This window comes from Rhipicephalus sanguineus, chromosome 6 (genome assembly GCF_013339695.2).
Source record: "Rhipicephalus sanguineus isolate Rsan-2018 chromosome 6, BIME_Rsan_1.4, whole genome shotgun sequence".
Classification (NCBI taxonomy): Eukaryota; Metazoa; Arthropoda; class Arachnida; order Ixodida; family Ixodidae; genus Rhipicephalus; species Rhipicephalus sanguineus.
This window is the reverse complement of record NC_051181.1, coordinates 108,879,490-108,896,305: the sequence shown is the minus strand read 5'-3', so window position 1 is coordinate 108,896,305 and position 16,816 is coordinate 108,879,490. Positions and strand designations below refer to the sequence as shown.

General features: G+C 44.5%; 1 protein-coding gene across 1 annotated transcript; it reads left to right on the top strand.

Annotated features, from left to right (window-relative positions):
• Nucleotides 1–5,399: 5,399 nt before the first annotated feature.
• LOC119397467 (chitinase-like protein 4) lies at nucleotides 5,400–6,848 on the top strand. Its single transcript, XM_037664893.1, has one exon. It carries the CDS (start codon nucleotides 5,400–5,402, stop codon nucleotides 6,846–6,848), a length of 1,449 nt encoding a protein of 482 aa, XP_037520821.1.
• Nucleotides 6,849–16,816: the final 9,968 nt, after the last annotated feature.

The following is a 16,816-nucleotide window of genomic DNA, read 5'->3' as shown; positions in this document are numbered from 1 at the left end:
TGAGAGCACGCTATTTTCTTCCCGGAGCGAAACATTTTAGGGAGAGAGAAAGCTATTTATCGAAAGCAGAATGATTCGCCCACTTAGTGTAACATTAAAACTTATGAAGACAGCCACGTACATCAGAGAACACACAGTAGTAGCCGATATCCAAGTTGACATTGCATGGAAAAAAATGGTCCTGGAAAGGTTGCGTAATACGAAGGACAAGTAACCGATGGTCAGTTAGAGCGGTACAATTGATACCGAGAGGCGAGACGCACAGCCGAGGACTGCAGAGAGTTAGGCAGGGTTATGAAACTAAGAAGTTTGCCGGCATAGGATGGAATCGGCTCGCACAGTATAGGACAATTTGAATATGATCGGAAATAGCCTTCGCCCTACAGTGGACATGAAATTGGCTGACGGCATCGAAGGTCATCATTACCGAAAAAAAAAGTTCAGAGAGAAACACTATTTCAATACACCTTTTAATATTAAATTTATGTTTCGAAGCGGTGATCTCTTTTTAAATTTAAATCATCTTTTTTTGAAGTGTATGCACAGGTATTTTTAGGAAAACGTGAAGGCCCTCGAAAAATTAATGTTTTTTTTTTCAGATTAACGTCATATGGCACGGCACATTATTTTACCACACAGGTAGCACGCCGGCTTATTTTACATACAATTTATCGATCACCGATCAAGTGACAGCTAGTTAAATTACTTCCTTGTAAAAAGTTTTCAGAAACTGATGTTCACAATTTTATTAACGCAGAGAATCCAGGAAAAGAGAACCGAAATGAAAGCCGGCAAACTTAATCTTGGAAAGAAAGCGTGCGGGACCCGAAAGAAAAAAAAACATCTTAGCGAGCGTCCACAACCAGTCAGTCAAGATGCAGGTTTCGATTGAATGGTTATTATTTCATATATACGTAGTAGCAAGATTAGAGGCTTCTGTTTTGAGGGATTCCCTAACACTGTTAAGCAAACAAACCGTTTTTCCAATGAGACAAAAAAACAATCAAGCACGCATGCGTTTCGTTCACAGCCCTAATCTGGAATGTCCAGGCGCAATTCATTGGAGGATTTTTCCCTTGGTGGTGGTCAAGGTGGTGCAACGTAAGTAATTTTGGCACAAAGGAAGTTATTTACGACGACATATTACAGGTATTGTGTTTACTAGACATTTGTTCGGACACTCTGCAAGCAAAGACATAGAGGGCAGCTTGACTGCGTAGTACAGCAGCAGCAACTTCATGTACTAGAAATGACAGTATGTTCTTGTTTGGTATTGCATTCTAATTTGTGAAGGGCCGAAATTTGCTGTTCTTATTCTTTTAAAAAGGCAGGCCTTTAGGGCTATAGCTCTCCATGGTATAATTGTTTTGCATATTTTCTCTCGCAAATAAATTACGATAAACTACAAGCATTTAAAATCAGCGGCACGATTGATAAGCTTTATGACGACAAATTCCGTGTCGGTTGTTCAGATATCAAATAAAGCATTACGTTCCAAAAGAAATGAATGAAATAATGAATGGATGAGTAAATAAGAAATACATACATAAGCAAATTCAGAACAGTAATGGATGTTTGCTTGCACTGTGAATGGGAACTGTATCTTGGATACCTGCAAATGTCAACACAGATAGTGCGCGGAAATGTAGCACTACAGGAACGACAACCGGGAAGGTAGCACTACGCAATGAGCATGGCACCCATAACAAACTCGTGATGTGGGTGGTTGTTGGTTGTCGTGTCTATACTCCAGCCAAGTTGACGTAAATTTCGCGAGGTGCTGCGTTTTGCGCTCAGTTGCGTGGCATACACATTACAAATTGCTTTAATTATCTTGCAGGCTATGTTTGTCATTGATATTTCATAGATAAATCAGCGCAAATCCACCTCAGAAGTTTTCTCGCCTTCAAAATTTTTTATCGCACCTTTATGCTCGATAATATAAACACGATTATATAAACACGATTATATAAACAACATCATCAACAACAAAAACCTCACGTGCGAGAACATATTTCATGAATATCACAAGAGCAACTAGAGACTACACAATGTTTAGTGCCTCCAAGAAATCTTACTTATGTGTAGAGTGCTGACGCTTTGCAGTCTGACTGATTAGAAAACCTTTTTTGCTACAACAGGGAATATGGTGCCCCTTTGGAACTCGCTGTGTATTTTCACCATGCGTGCAGTTTCCTTGCATTCCTGCTAGTTTCTGTGAGTATTTGCAACCTCCCCATCTTAACGCCTAATGGTTGAGAGGTTGTGCTAGTCTCGCCTGAATGACTGTTTCAAAGCTTAAATGTGACAATTAGCCCTTTCAGTCACGAATTATAATGCACTGTCTGAAAATGCATCAAATTTCCATGGCATGATTTCATGGCACTCAATATTACATTCCAAGAAATAAAATGAAGGAATGTGTTGTTTTTCGTGAGTTACAGTAATTAATGCTAATTAGCGTTTAATTAAATATCTAATTATTCTGCAATCAGTCAGCTTCAATCCTTGCATAAAAAGAATCAACTATTAGGCCCGAAATGCATGGACAGATTGTTTTTTGGTTGTATTCTTTTCGAGCGTAGAAAAAAAATACTCTTGACGTTGGTCCTGGAACGTCGCGCGTCGAGCGATCGTCGAACATGGTAGTGTCCCTAGCAAAGTGATCAGCTGCAGCAATACACAGCATAATGAAATTAAATAAGCGCTTGTTGTCCACTCAGGAAGCCTGCACGAATGTGCACACTAAGTTTCAGGTCATTTGAAGAAACACGCGGTGCGTGATGCGACTTCGAAGTTGATGTGTACATTTGTACACACCGTGACTGAAAGGGTTAGGAAAGGAAACAAGAGACGCCGCTGTAGCGATAATCATTCATCTTTTGGCGTAACATTGTTACTATATCTTCAATCATTCCATGGCGGTAAGAAGTTTTGCTTACCGCGATTGAATTTGTTATTTATTATTATTTATGGTTTATGATAAAGATAAATATGGATTATTTGTGATTTTCTTCAATTCAGGACGATGACCTTTCACTGTTAAAGCGTTTGTTGAATGCATGAGCGAGTAAAGAGAGGATCTATTAAATTGCAGCAACTACTAAGACTCCTATGGCCAGTCATTAAGCACGTCGCTATTTCATGGCAAGATATAATAACGAACTTAACATCCAACTGTACGTTTTCTTTTCTAATTCCAGGTGCTCCCTTTTTCTGGGGACTCGGATAATGAAGCGAATACCAAACGGCAGACCGATACGCTATTCCGCTGTAATTTGACCGAGAAACCACACACACACACAAAAAAAACAACAGTTAAAATGATTGTCGTGTAGGGGGAGGCTTCGGATACAGTGGTGACTATTGTGATTTTAGACATCGTAAGTGACTTTCGTTGATGCCAGAGGAAAGTGGCAGCCCCCTCTAATATGGAACTTGGTAGGCAGAAAGAAAGCAAAAACAACTAGTGAATTACGTCACCCTGAGAATCTCGAATAGCAGCTCGACGTGACGTCACAGCGACAAGCGTCTACAGTCGGATACAAGTTAAGAAGTCCGGAGAGGCCTCTCCCAGACGACCGAAGCACCGCAGCCGATCGCCTCCGCCACTAAAGAAATAGTCCCGCTCATGCACTCGGCAATGTTCTCCGAAGGCGGGGTCACCGGACGTGCGGCTCATGACGTCAGTCTGGGGTGCGCGCCCATTGGTACAGGCTTGTGTGCATCTGCCTTTGAGGAGGAAATGCCGCGGTCTTCCAAAGTTGTATCCGACTATAGTGAGATCTTGTCAGTAAGGAGTGATTACTTTGCATTAAATGGAAACCACACAATTCGCAGCCTAGAACGGTTTCGTGGTCTTTTTTTTGTCAGAACAGTGCATGACTGTACAAAAAAAAATTCTGAAAATTATGGCATCGCGTTGACAAATCTGCAGTAAGGTCTTCTAGCGCGTGTTCGGAAAATGTAACTTTGGCCATCATTTTTAGCAACCAATGTTTTCGCTCTAAAGCGCTGGCAATAGCATTATTAAACAAGTCCCTGCATTAACTCTAGCGTCGATTCTTACGGTCCACTTAAGTTGAAGCTACCGGGCACATGACCCGTGGCCGAAAGAATTGAATTACAAGAAGTGCTAATCGCAGAAACAAGTCCTACGATACGGTATATACGCCGACTTTTCCTAAGCAAAACGTGAGACGCTTCCCACTATCAATGCGGCCCTTGCGTCTTTCACAGAAGTTGGCTTTGGGCCTCTGTGGTTTTGAAATATGTAGATGTGCTCCAGAGAGAATTGTGCCTGGGAAAATGTGTGTAGAAATGAACAAAATAAAAGAAATGATACGCCAAACATTTCCTTAAAATGTGAGAGATTTTTTCATTTATTTACACCCGGTCACAGTAACGACCGATACACGCATGTGGGAGTGGAGTTATGCACCATGCTTACTCGAGACGTGCTATATTGACTTACGTACTTTCGATTAGCGCGACGAGCGCTAAGAGTTGCTTCAGGAACAGTACACTATACTTAGAGTTATACTCCTTCCGATACATCCTTTCTTTAGTATTTGATCAGCCATTGTATATTATCGTATATTTCTATTATTCCTTTGATATTATAATGTGTGCATATTTGTTTATTGTTCTACTAACCAGCTGCCAGGCCTTCAGTGACCGCAGCACGTACTAAACAAACAAACAAACAAACAAACAAACAAACAAACAAACAAACAAACAAACAAACAAACAAACAAACAAACAAACAAACAAACAAACAAACAAACAAACAGACAAATAAATGAATAAATAAATAGACAAATAAATAAATAAATACACAAAACACCTCGTTGCGTTACGGGATTTAGCTGCAGCGCAGCCTATAGCAAATGCCTCGGCGTATGCATTGCCTACACAGTTCAGAAAGAAACAGAAGGTACCCGGTGCCTTAGTGCTTTTCCTCAGGAAACGAAACGAATGCGTTTTTAAATTCCTAATTGCAAACGTATTCCTATAGAAGCAATGAATCAATAAGGAAAAAAAATCAATGAAAAGAATAACACGTTCGGTAACACATTAATTTCATTATTCTAATTTCTAGTTAGGATGAGTAGTCTGGTCTGAAAGTGCAAATAAGTATTGCACTCGTTCTTTTATATGTTTGCTTGTCTTTTGTCTTTAATCATTAGTTATAACTTTAAAACTTCATATGAACAATTCTTGGCCAGTCCCCCAGTGTGGGTATGAGCCATGAGTAGAGGTACATCATCATCATCATCATCATCATCATCATCATCATCATCATCATCATCTTCGTGCTCCCGCGTGTAGAAGAAGAAGACTTGCTCAGTTTGCTACCGGTCGTCCCTCACCTCTGCGCAAAACAATAAGTAGGACTCATGGGTGACACTACCGTGACCTACCGCCAGGGCCGCTTCGAAGGTCTGATGCCACTTTTTATGCCGAGCGAAGAACCATCCCGCAATACGTTGAGCCACGCCTTCCGTTCCCGCAACTTCTGCCTGGTGGTCTTCTTCGTGATCGCCATCATGTCCGCGGCGTGTGCCTGCGCCGCCGCTGTGGCGGCCGCAGTGGAGTACTTTCATTCGTCATCCTCAGACGCGGCCCAAAGTAGCGAGGAAGAAGTCGTGGCCATTCCCGAACGGTCAGCTCGGGTCGCCTACCAGCGGCTGTCCGAAAACGTGCCTCGCAAGTTAGTCTTCTGCTTCGTCAACGCCAGCATGCCGTCGGGGTCACCGCGAGCATTCGACGTTGACAACGTGTCGGTATCGTTTTGCGACGCGCTCGTCTATGTCGCTGTCGGCTTGGACCCTGAAGAATTTACCATTCGCTTCAAGAACCCAGCTGAGGACGAGGAGGCCATCCAGAAGCTGTCCAAGATGAAGGCAACGGAGCCGACATCCACGCTCGACACTTACGCGTGCGTCGGAGGCGAAGAAAGCGACAGCGCCGACTTTAAGAGCGTCATACGCACTAAGAAGTCGCGCTTGACTTTCATCCGCAAGGCGGCGCACTGGGTGCGACAGCGGGGCTTGGGAGGCCTCGTCCTCTACTGGAAGTACCCGACCGAAACATCGAGGACCAACTTGAGCACGCTACTCAATACGATGCGCATATACTTCGACAAGGACAAGATCCGCATGACCGTCGTGGCGCCCTGGAACGTGGTCACCCGTCGGCACGGCTACTTCGTTCGCTCGCTCTTTGATCGGCTGGACGTGGTCATTGTTGACACGCACCGGACTGTGGACTCAAGCTCTTTTCCGGTGACGACTTGCCAGAGTCCCGTGAGAGCCGTATTCAGGGCCAGGTACCACGGTCAGGTGGGGCTGTCTGCCGTGGTGGACACGATAGCTTCGGCCACCACCGAGCACGACGTCCTCTTCAAGGTAGTCTTCAGCGTCTCCTTGGCTGGAGTGTCGTTCACTCTGAAGCACCCGCACCTGAAGAACGGCCGTATCGGCATCAAGGCTGTCGGAGCGGGTAAGCCGTTCGGCCACACTAATTTGACCGGCATGGCCAGTTATTACGACGTCGTGGAGACCCTGCTGCTCAACCGTAGCTGGACGCGCTTCCTTCACGGCTACTCACGGTGCGTGGTGGCGCACACTCATGATCAGTGGGTCGGGTTCGAAGACAGGGTTAGCCTGCGCGCCAAGAGGCCCATCCTGCGAAGAACACGAGGCATGGCCGTCTGGGACTTGAGCATGGACGATTTCGCGGGCGACTTCGGATCCACGTGGCCACTGCTGCGCGAGGTACATGACTTGGTGCAGAGCCAGAACCCGTACACGGTTGTGACAGATACCATGCCACTGTTGCCCTGATGATTGTGAAGAAGTACGTGTGCCATTTGATGAACGAAGTGGCTTAGGTGGCTGCTAGACACGCAGATGTTCACGTAAGAATTGAAAAGAGTGCAGTGGTACTCTAGAGTTTTGATATAATAAAGTGATTCCAATTGCAGGAAGTAAGGCGACGTCTGTAATGCCTGGCGACAACTATGTCATTTCAGGCAACCATGTGATATTGTATTGAAACTGATTTTGGGCACAAAGTCTCATGACATTGATTCACGACCGCAGCGGCTATGTTTCTGCAGAGGAGAAATGTAATATTTTTGTGTGTGCTTAGGTATAGTTCAGGTCTCGGTACAGTGTTCAAATTTAATGCGCAGAACCCACTACCACCTCCTTGCATCTTATCCATTTCTTGCGCATTTTCTCAACTCAGTGTGCGGGTTTGGAGACGTTAAATGGCACCATTTAAGGCGTGTGCACTGTCATGTTTGGTGATATTGATTTAAGTTGACGCGTCTTGAAGTGTTATCCACGCTTACCATTACACACTTTATGACAACCGACGCATTTATCACTAGATATATCTTTCTGTGGCCGCCGGCAAAATTTCTACAAAAGCTAATGACAGCAGTGATCCGGTGAAAAGTCCAGGAAAGGTGATGAAATTTTTAAATAATTTGCGTGTCAACGGCCCTTTAACTTGAGCAGCATGACGCTTTGCGTTGTTTTCATCCACGTCATACAATAATTCTAGACATCACGATTGCATTCGTGCACTGCTTTCGAATACGAGGCTTCGAAGGCTCCTTACGTCAAGTCACTTTACAATACGACTTCTCACGAGTGAGGGACGCACGCACACACACGTCAAGGAAGCTCCTAATGAGCAATAACTTCTATCTATCTATCTATCTATCTATCTATCTATCTATCTATCTATCTATCTATCTATCTATCTATCTATCTATCTATCTATCTATCTATCTATCTATCTATCTATCTATCTATCTATCTATCTATCTATCTATCTTATCTATCTATCTATCTATCTATCTATCTATCTATCTATCTATCTATCTATCTATCTATCTATCTATCTATCTATCTATCTATCTATCTATCTATCTATCTATCTATCTATCTATCTATCTATCTATCTATCTATCTATCTATCTATCTCATAGTGCTGAAAGCGCGTCCGCCACGTGCTTGCCAGCAAGCGTGGAAGGGACACGAGGGTCACATAATAAACATCCTCGATAAACAGTTTACGCTGCGCTCATTTATTGCTTCGCTAAACAGGGCTTGCTCGCGACTAGCGCGACAGGAAAGCCCCAACCGCCGCCGTGAAGGGGGCGACGAAACAGTCTGTGGATAAAGGAGGCGTGTTTGATGTTCCGGTCGGCCACCCCTTCGCAATTGTTTCGTACCACGCCTCGCGGCGGAATCCGGCGAGAGGCATTCCGGGAAACCACACACGCGTCGTTTCACCGGGCAACCGTAAAGGGGTATTCAGACGGGGGAGGAATGCTCGGGGGAGACGGGGGGGGTTGCGGATCACGTGACCACGACGTCACGGATTAGCGAGTGGGCGTGACCCCCCCGCACCTCCTCGGAGGAGACGGGGACGTTTTCCCCGAAAGGACAAACAATCCCCCGGCGGTGGGGGATGTGGCGGAATTTCTGGCTCTTGTTTGGCCACATTGTTGCACTTGCTCCTGCAGAGAGCGGCAGTGGGTGTCCAGTCTGCAGTTGGGGTCATCTGTAGCTGGGGTCATCGTCGTCAGCAGCTGGTGAAACGGGCGGTACAAGCCACAGGAGTAGTCTGGTAACACTGGTCTCCCCCTCCGTTCGCCCCGTCCGTGTGAGTGGGGGGCATTTGTGGCGACTTCTCCTCGCGAGTTGACGTCACTAGGCTCCGCCTTTACCCCGCGAGCATTTCTCCTCCGTCTGAATACCCCTTAAGGCACGGTCGACTCGCTTTTCCGCCAACGTGTTTTCTATAGATTGCATACGCGCCGCGGCCTAATCATAGAGCAGGAGCGTCTGCCGTTGCTGCTGGTGCTTTCCGCTATGTGCGTCCAATCTTCACCGGTAGCAACTCCGGCACGTGTAAGGTTCCGCATTAAGCAACAGACAAAGCTCCGGTCACGTGGCGTCTGCGTCCTCGTCTTTGCGAATGTTGAGTGAGAAAGGAAGCCATGTTTTTTTACAGGGTCAAACGGAGACCATTTTCTAAATTTTGCCGGCAAGCACCAGCGCAGAACGTATGCGTGTGAGCGTTGCCGCGTCGTCAATTGTGAAGGCTATTTATATTAAAGCGTAGCTTTGCTTGGAAACTTTCCAAGACTTTGCTAAGCGTGGCTGCTTCTGTTTTCCCAAACGGCTCGCACGCAGCACAGAGCACGCGTAATAAATCGGCTTATATACAGACGTTCGTGCTTCTCATACAAATGTGCCGTTGACCTGCTCTGCTCTCTAGATTGCGTAGTGAAACAAGGAGGTGTAGCTAGATAACCTCATGACCATACACACAAGGACGGCAGATTCCTCCGGATCTGGACTAACGCACTGCGGCAGCAGCACTTTCTCTCTGCCCGATTTGCGTTATTCAGGAGAAAACCGTGTATGTCTTATGAGTAAAAATTCCGACGTCGTCAGTGCTAACGGAAACGGTACAAAAGGTCACGTGATACTCAAGTGAATGAATGAAGCGAGTAACACTGTATCAAAAGTTACTTCAGAGTGTATCAAAGTACATAAAGTTAACTAAAGTAAATTACAGTGGCTTAAGGTCGATTAGTGTGGACTAAGGCGTGGACTAAGGTGCTGAGAAGTATGGAGTAGGTGGATTAAGGCAGATTAGGGTGCGTTAAAGTTTTTCCCTAAGGCACCTATGCTTTAATTGAGGAAAGAGTATTTGTTTTGTTTTGTTTCTCCAGTGAAAGCTCATCCCCATTATGCTGGATCGGTGAAGCTGTAGATGGACATCCTGTACGTTTGCAGAGCCAACATATTGTGTAATCCATCTGCTGATTATCGTGCGTCAACAAATGCATGCGCTATTCAGTGTGTTGCGTTGTTTTAAATGCGAAGCATTTCTTAGCGAACTTCTGCGACTTTGAGCGTATCTATCTATCTATCTATCTATCTATCTATCTATCTATCTATCTATCTATCTATCTATCTATCTATCTATCTATCTATCTATCTATCTATCTATCTATCTATCTATCTATCTATCTATCTATCTATCTATCTATCTATCTATCTATCTATCTATCTATCTATCTATCTATCTATCTATCTATCTATCTATCTATCTATCTATCTATCTATCTATCTATCTATCTATCTATCTATCTATCTATCTATCTATCTATCTATCTATCTATCTATCTATCTATCTATCTATCTATCTATCTATCTATCTATCCGCCTACGACTTTGTGCTCTCCTGGCCGTTTCGTTAATCGGATATATACCAAAATTGGTGTCATAACATGGCCTTATTACGAACATAAATAACAGGTCATATCATGAAAATCATGACACGCATGTCATAAACAGCATGATTTACATTCCACGGCCTTTGGGCTCCCTGGCCGTTCCATTAATTGGATGTATACCAAAGTTGGTGTGTCATAACATGGCCTTATCACGAACATAAATGACAGGTCATATCATGAACATCATGACACGCATGTCATGAACAGCATGATTTACATTCCACGGCCTTTGGGCTCTTGCTGCCGTTCCGTTAATTTCATATATATCAAAATTGGTACGGCGTGACAAGAGTTCATGACGAACATAATGACAGGTCCTAACATGCAAATCATGACGCGCATGTCATTTGCAGCATGATTTACATGACATGGTCTCGGGGCGCTCGCGGCCGTTTAAATGAAGGGATACATACGAAAACTGGTATGACGAGACATTTCTGTATGACGAACATAACAGACACGTGGTAACATGAAAATCATGATATGCATGTCATGTATTACATGATTTACATGCCACGCTCATGGCGCACTCGCGGCCGTTTCGCTAGATTGATATACACCAAAATTGGTATTGTGCGATGTGACTTTATGAAAAACATGAATAACAGGTGGTAGCATGAAAACCATGACATCCATGACATGTATGTCATGATTTACATGCCACGCTCATGGTGCATTCGCGTCCGTTTCGCTTGCGTGATATACACAAAAATTGGTGTTACGCGACACGACTGTATGACGAACCTAAGTGAGACGTGGTAACATAAAAATCATGACATGCAAGTCATGTACGACCTGATTTACATGCCACGCTCATGATGCGCTAGCGGCCGTTTCAGTGGATTGATATACACCAAAATTGGTATTGCGCGATGTGACTGTATGAAGAACATAAATAACAGTTGGTAAGATGAAAACTATGACATGCATGTCATGTATGTCATGATTTAATTGCCACGCTCATGATGCATTCGCGGCCGCTTCGTTAGCTTGATGTACACCAAAATTGGTATTGCGCGAAACGACTGTATGACGAAGGTAAATGAGACGTGGTAACATGAAACTCATGACATGCATGACATGCACGACATGATTTACATGTCATGCTCATAACGCACTCGTGCCGTTTCGCTTGCTTCACATACACCAAAATTGGTATTGCGCGACGCGACTGCATGACGAACGTAAATGAGAGGTGGTAACATGGAAATCATGACATGCAGGTTATGTATGTCATGATATACATGCCGCGCTGATGGTGCATTCCCGGCCATTTCGCTAGCTTGGTATACACCAAAATTGGTATCGCGCGACGCCACTGTATGACGAACGTAAATGAAAGGTGGTAACATGATAATCAAGACATGCATGAAATGTACGACATGATTTACATGCCATGCTCATGGCGCACTCGTGGCCGTTTCGCTACATTGATATGCACCAAAATTGGTATTGCGCGATGTGACTGTATGAAGAACATGAATAACAGGTGGTAACATGAAAACTATGACATGCATGTCATGTATGGCATGATTTACATGCTCTACTCATGGTGCTCTCGCGGCCATTTCGCTCCTTTGATATATACCAAAATTGGTATTGCGCGATGTGACTGTATGACGAACATAAATCAGAGGTCTTAACATGCAAATCATGTTATGCATGTCATGTACGGTATGATTTACATGCCACTGTCATGGTGCGCTTGCGGACGTTTTGTTAACGTGATATATACTAAAATTCGTATGGCATGACACGAGCGCGTGATGAACATAAACGACAGGTCATGCATTTATATACCAGAATATGCGTTTCATTGGCATGGTGTACACTAGATTGTGCATGCATGCGTGCATGGAAAACATGCGATATATGGTGGACTAGATGTCATGGTATGAATGATTTAATTTGGCTCAATGACAAAAAAGGCGATGTATGCAGCTCTTTGCTGGCTGCTTCGCATTACATCGATTCCCACAGTGCGTGGGATCTGCCGAATTTTTTTCTGACGGACTTGTTAGAAGTAGCGCCCACCACGACTTAGACGTTGTTCTCCGCCTATTGTGTCACTACTGGCACGTCCTTAGGCAACAACTTGCGAAATGGTTACTGACCATCATCATCATGTTCATGCAGGTACGCAATGTTCGTATGAGCTATGCTTGAAGCTTAAGGCTTCTTATCGTTGTAATGTATGCCTCATTTGAGTCACTGACACCATTTTCACTAACGTATAAAGTAATTGCAAGCGAGCACACTGCAATCTTTCGAATAACAATTTTCATGTGATGAACACGATGGGAACCTCGCCTTCTACTGTACTCATGAATAAGCCAGAGAAGTATGGCTGTTCTTGCGCAAAGAAATAAAGAGGGAAGGGTTCAAGGGGAGCGCAAACTTTCGACTGTTTATTTCTCTCTGTTTATTCCCTCGTTATTTCTTCGCGAAAAAACCAGCCATATTTCTGTGGCTTATTCATGAACATGAACTGACTAGCCCAGCAACGTGTACTTCTACTGTACTGTTCCGCTCTGCCTCCGAAACTGATGTACATAACCCATTGATCTTGGAGCCTGTGTGCTCCTCAGCACCTTGTAGCGACAGCCCCTGACTGCTGCAAAAGGCGTCGTTGTGTGTTGTCAATGATGACACGCAAGCCCGAACGTTCGGATGGGACGGCTAGAAGGCATCCCTCTTTCGAGCTCTTAGCTGCTCTCAAAGGGGCACACTTTTTCAAGCACCATTATTACCTGAATAAAGGAAGCGTTCCAATCGATCAACATCTGGTGTTGTGGCGTTTGCTCATTCCGATTCTTGTCGAGTAAGGTAAGCCGAAGCAGAAGATGGGGCCATAAAAACAAGGCCAATAACGAAACAGTGCAATTCGCAGTCACTTGGATAACGATGATAACGTGGTACAACTCCTCGCGTCTTGCCACGTTGCTAAGCGGGCGCTTCATCATTACGCTGCGAAACAAGGTGCAGCATAACATATAACATGATATGTTATATGGTTATTATTGTACTACTTTACATGATGTGTTATATGACTATTATGTATATGAATATCACTTAACAAAACATGCACTTCCAATTGTGTGTTGGAAAAATTTTTATTCGATTTCCGTAATATGTTGCCATATCTATTCCTTCTCATCACAGTAGGTTTAAAACGGGACGGAAGAAAAAAGAATGCGACGACTACGTCGACTGTACTGGTGACAACTGCTTCGTTTGCGGCGTACTTGCAAATGATGCCATCACTATTCCTAAAATTAAGAAAAGGCATCATATGAACATAGCCCCATCATTAGAATAATTCAAATAACTATCATCATTATTAAAATTATTGTGATCAGATCAATGAAATGTAGTTCCTTTCCCAACGACTTGTTGAACAGTACCTCAAGAGGACCAGACGATTGGAGCATCAACGAAGCTTCAGGTACCGCAGGATCAGCCTTTCTCACGTTTTTGGAAAACTATCAACTACGCGCTCGGGTACCCTTGAGACATGCACTATAAGCCCCGCATCGGTGTTCATATATACTCTGGTGATCCACCGCAAACGCTTAAACCACTTATTTCATCCGCGTTCCAGTGCGTGCTTTAATTGAACAATTTGCCATCGTATTCAGAAAATGCCAAAGCTGGGACGAAGACAGCAAAGCGTGAATCATCTTATAGCCATACACACTACGCTAAAAAATTAAAAAGACGCAAGAACAGTGCGAAAAAAGTAGTACAAGACGACATAAACGGTGATAAGTTTACGCCTACCGAGCACCGAAACAAGCAGACAAACAACGGTTGTCTGTACTATTACTGATTGAGTCAACCGCGTCCTCGCGGCACAACAATCGTGCTAATCGATACGATCACGGAAGGGGACTGTTTATATCGAGGTCACACGTGTTGTTGGCCGCTTGCCACAAAACCATTTGTACTATTCTGCGGCGTAATATCGGCGCACGGGTCTGCCCACACACGGATGCGTCGACACTGCAGTTGCGCATTTGTTGACACTTGAGTTGTGCATCATTTGTGAATTTTCGCCGTCACTCCATTTGCACCGTTGTATCTGTTTGGTGAAAAATAAACACCGACTTACCGACTGACATCATGCGCATTTGCATAGTAGCTGGCTGGATAAATTGGCGTGTCTAATATTTTCGACGGGGCTTTTTCTCTCACCTGTCTATCTTTGGTAAAGAGATACAGAGAGAGAAAGAGAGAAGGAATACAGGAAAAAATACAGACATGTTAAGTAGACTATGCAGAGTTTGCTACTCTACACATGGGGGGGGGGGTGTAAATAAGGGGGTAAACGAGAGAGAGAGAGAAAGAGGGAAAAACATGGCTCATCCCTCTGTCACATAGAAATCGGTATAACACGAAAGTGAAACGTGTCTTCACAGACGTAGTTGAGCGTTTGTTGTGCATTGTTTTGGCACAAGGGCGAAGAAGATAATGCTATAGCAACAAATTGCAACGCCACGCGAAGAACGGCAAGCAGCTCGAAACTGGCAACACGCTGCTCGAGCAGAAAGAACGCACGGAAAACATACACGGGATAAGCGCGAACTAACAATTGTCACAACTCGACAGTTAAAGCGCGCTGCTCAAGCACAAAGGAGGGCGCACGAAACAAACGCACAAGTATACACAGGGTGAGCGCAAACTAACTGTCACAGTTGTAACTCATTTGTGTGAAAAGCGGCCGCCTGCAGTGAGCGAAGTGACCTTTGTGCTCTCTGTAACTTCAACGCAAACTTGCGGTAAGAGCACAAGACATACAAACCACCCTCCATCACAAGATAAGCGCGCGCGCACGAGCGACCACGCCCTGTGGAGGCGCGCGCGCATCGCAACGCCCGGTGCGACGACCTTTAAAAGCGCGTTTTTCTAGCCCTTCACGCCATATCGCTATTGATAACGAAAACACGCCGAAGTTCTACCGATTTCCAAGTACCGACAAGGGTAAATGGTGTATATAAATGGCTCGCTGTTTGCTGAACAACGTGCCGTCTGTGGCCGTGTCGGTTCGCGCAGCGCGCTGCGAGCGAGGAGTCCTAGGTTCGACTCCCGGCGACGGAACTTCGCATTCCAGTTTTTTCTTTGCCATCTGTTAGCGTATATTTTACAACGTCATATCCGTGACTGAAATACGTAAGCGGAGCCGTGGTGGACCCCGTCATAAAAAACTTTCTTGATAAGATGTTAGCGTTATACACAGTTCACAACACACACGCACCGTGCGGAGTATCTACAGGCGACTCAATTCAGTTTTCTACAAGAGCTGCAGAAGCACCCGTATGGCTTTCTCGGCTGACGAGCTGTGAGGCCAGGTTCCGATGACCTTCTCTACTGTAAAATGCCGATCATTAAGTCTCCTCAAGGCACACTGGAGGGTCCGGCGATGTTAGTCAAATTGTGGACAGCGGCAGTTTGCAGTTAACGCACATGGGTGAATCCACCGTACCAGTGTGCTAGCTGAAAAAGTTGGTGAACACTACACCGACGAACACGTACTACAGATTTCATTGTGAAGAAGGCCCCCGTGTGGGAGCCGAAATGTCAGTAAATAAATATTTTTCACCTTGATGAGAGTCCATTAATGTTTTCAGCAATGTTGTATCCCGATCATACGAAATTTCTTCAGACCCTCCACTTCAAGTAATTACAGCACTTACAGGGTACGTACCATGAAAGGATCCTCAACTCGTCGGGTGGGAAGGTGGCATTAGGAAAAAAAAAGCAGGAGTGTACAAACGGAACAAGAAAAAAAAACTAATTTACGTTTCAAGCTTAGCGTCACTTTTTTTGTGTGCGTTGTGTCTTGCTTGTGCTGTTTTATTTTTACGTTGTGACACCTGCAAAAATTGTCCAACTGACATTTTTTTGTCACTACATGTCGTTAGTAAACAAGGCAACAACAATTCAAACGATCGTGCCGTCATTCTCTCTTTGTTTTGCTGTTATGTTCATGCATAGGTCGGCAACTTATGAGCGAGTCACTCAGACTCACTCAGTGTCAGATCGAGCCGTGAGTCTATGTGAGTGCGGGTCAGTAATATTCTGGTGAGTTTGAGACTCAGTGAGCCCGGTTGAGAAAAATTTTAGTGAGTCTGAGTCCGAGTGAGCCCTGAGCGGAAAATACATTTCTTGAGTGATTTTGAGTTAGCTCCACTTTTTTTGCCGACCTATGGTCCTATCTACTCAACTTCAGCATTGCTATCAGCCCTATGTCGGCTCACGTTTATGCTCACGTCGGCTCACACATGCTTCAATGTACTAGCGTTTATACGCCAGCTCAATATTTATTGATCAGAGGCTTAAGTTACGGAGGGCGATGGGGGGGAGGAGGAGGGGGGGAGGGGTCTGCCTTAACCCCATCCCCCTTGGAAACTTTTACACGGGAGAGTCTGGATAAAAATATCTCGTGTGAGTCACGTCTTTCAATAAAAAATGTCTTCACTGGATTGC

What these genes read in the sequence shown, in the direction of transcription:
- LOC119397467 (XM_037664893.1), top strand. Translation starts at nt 5,400, where the DNA reads ATGGGTGACACTACCGTGACCTACCGCCAGGGCCGCTTCGAAGGTCTG.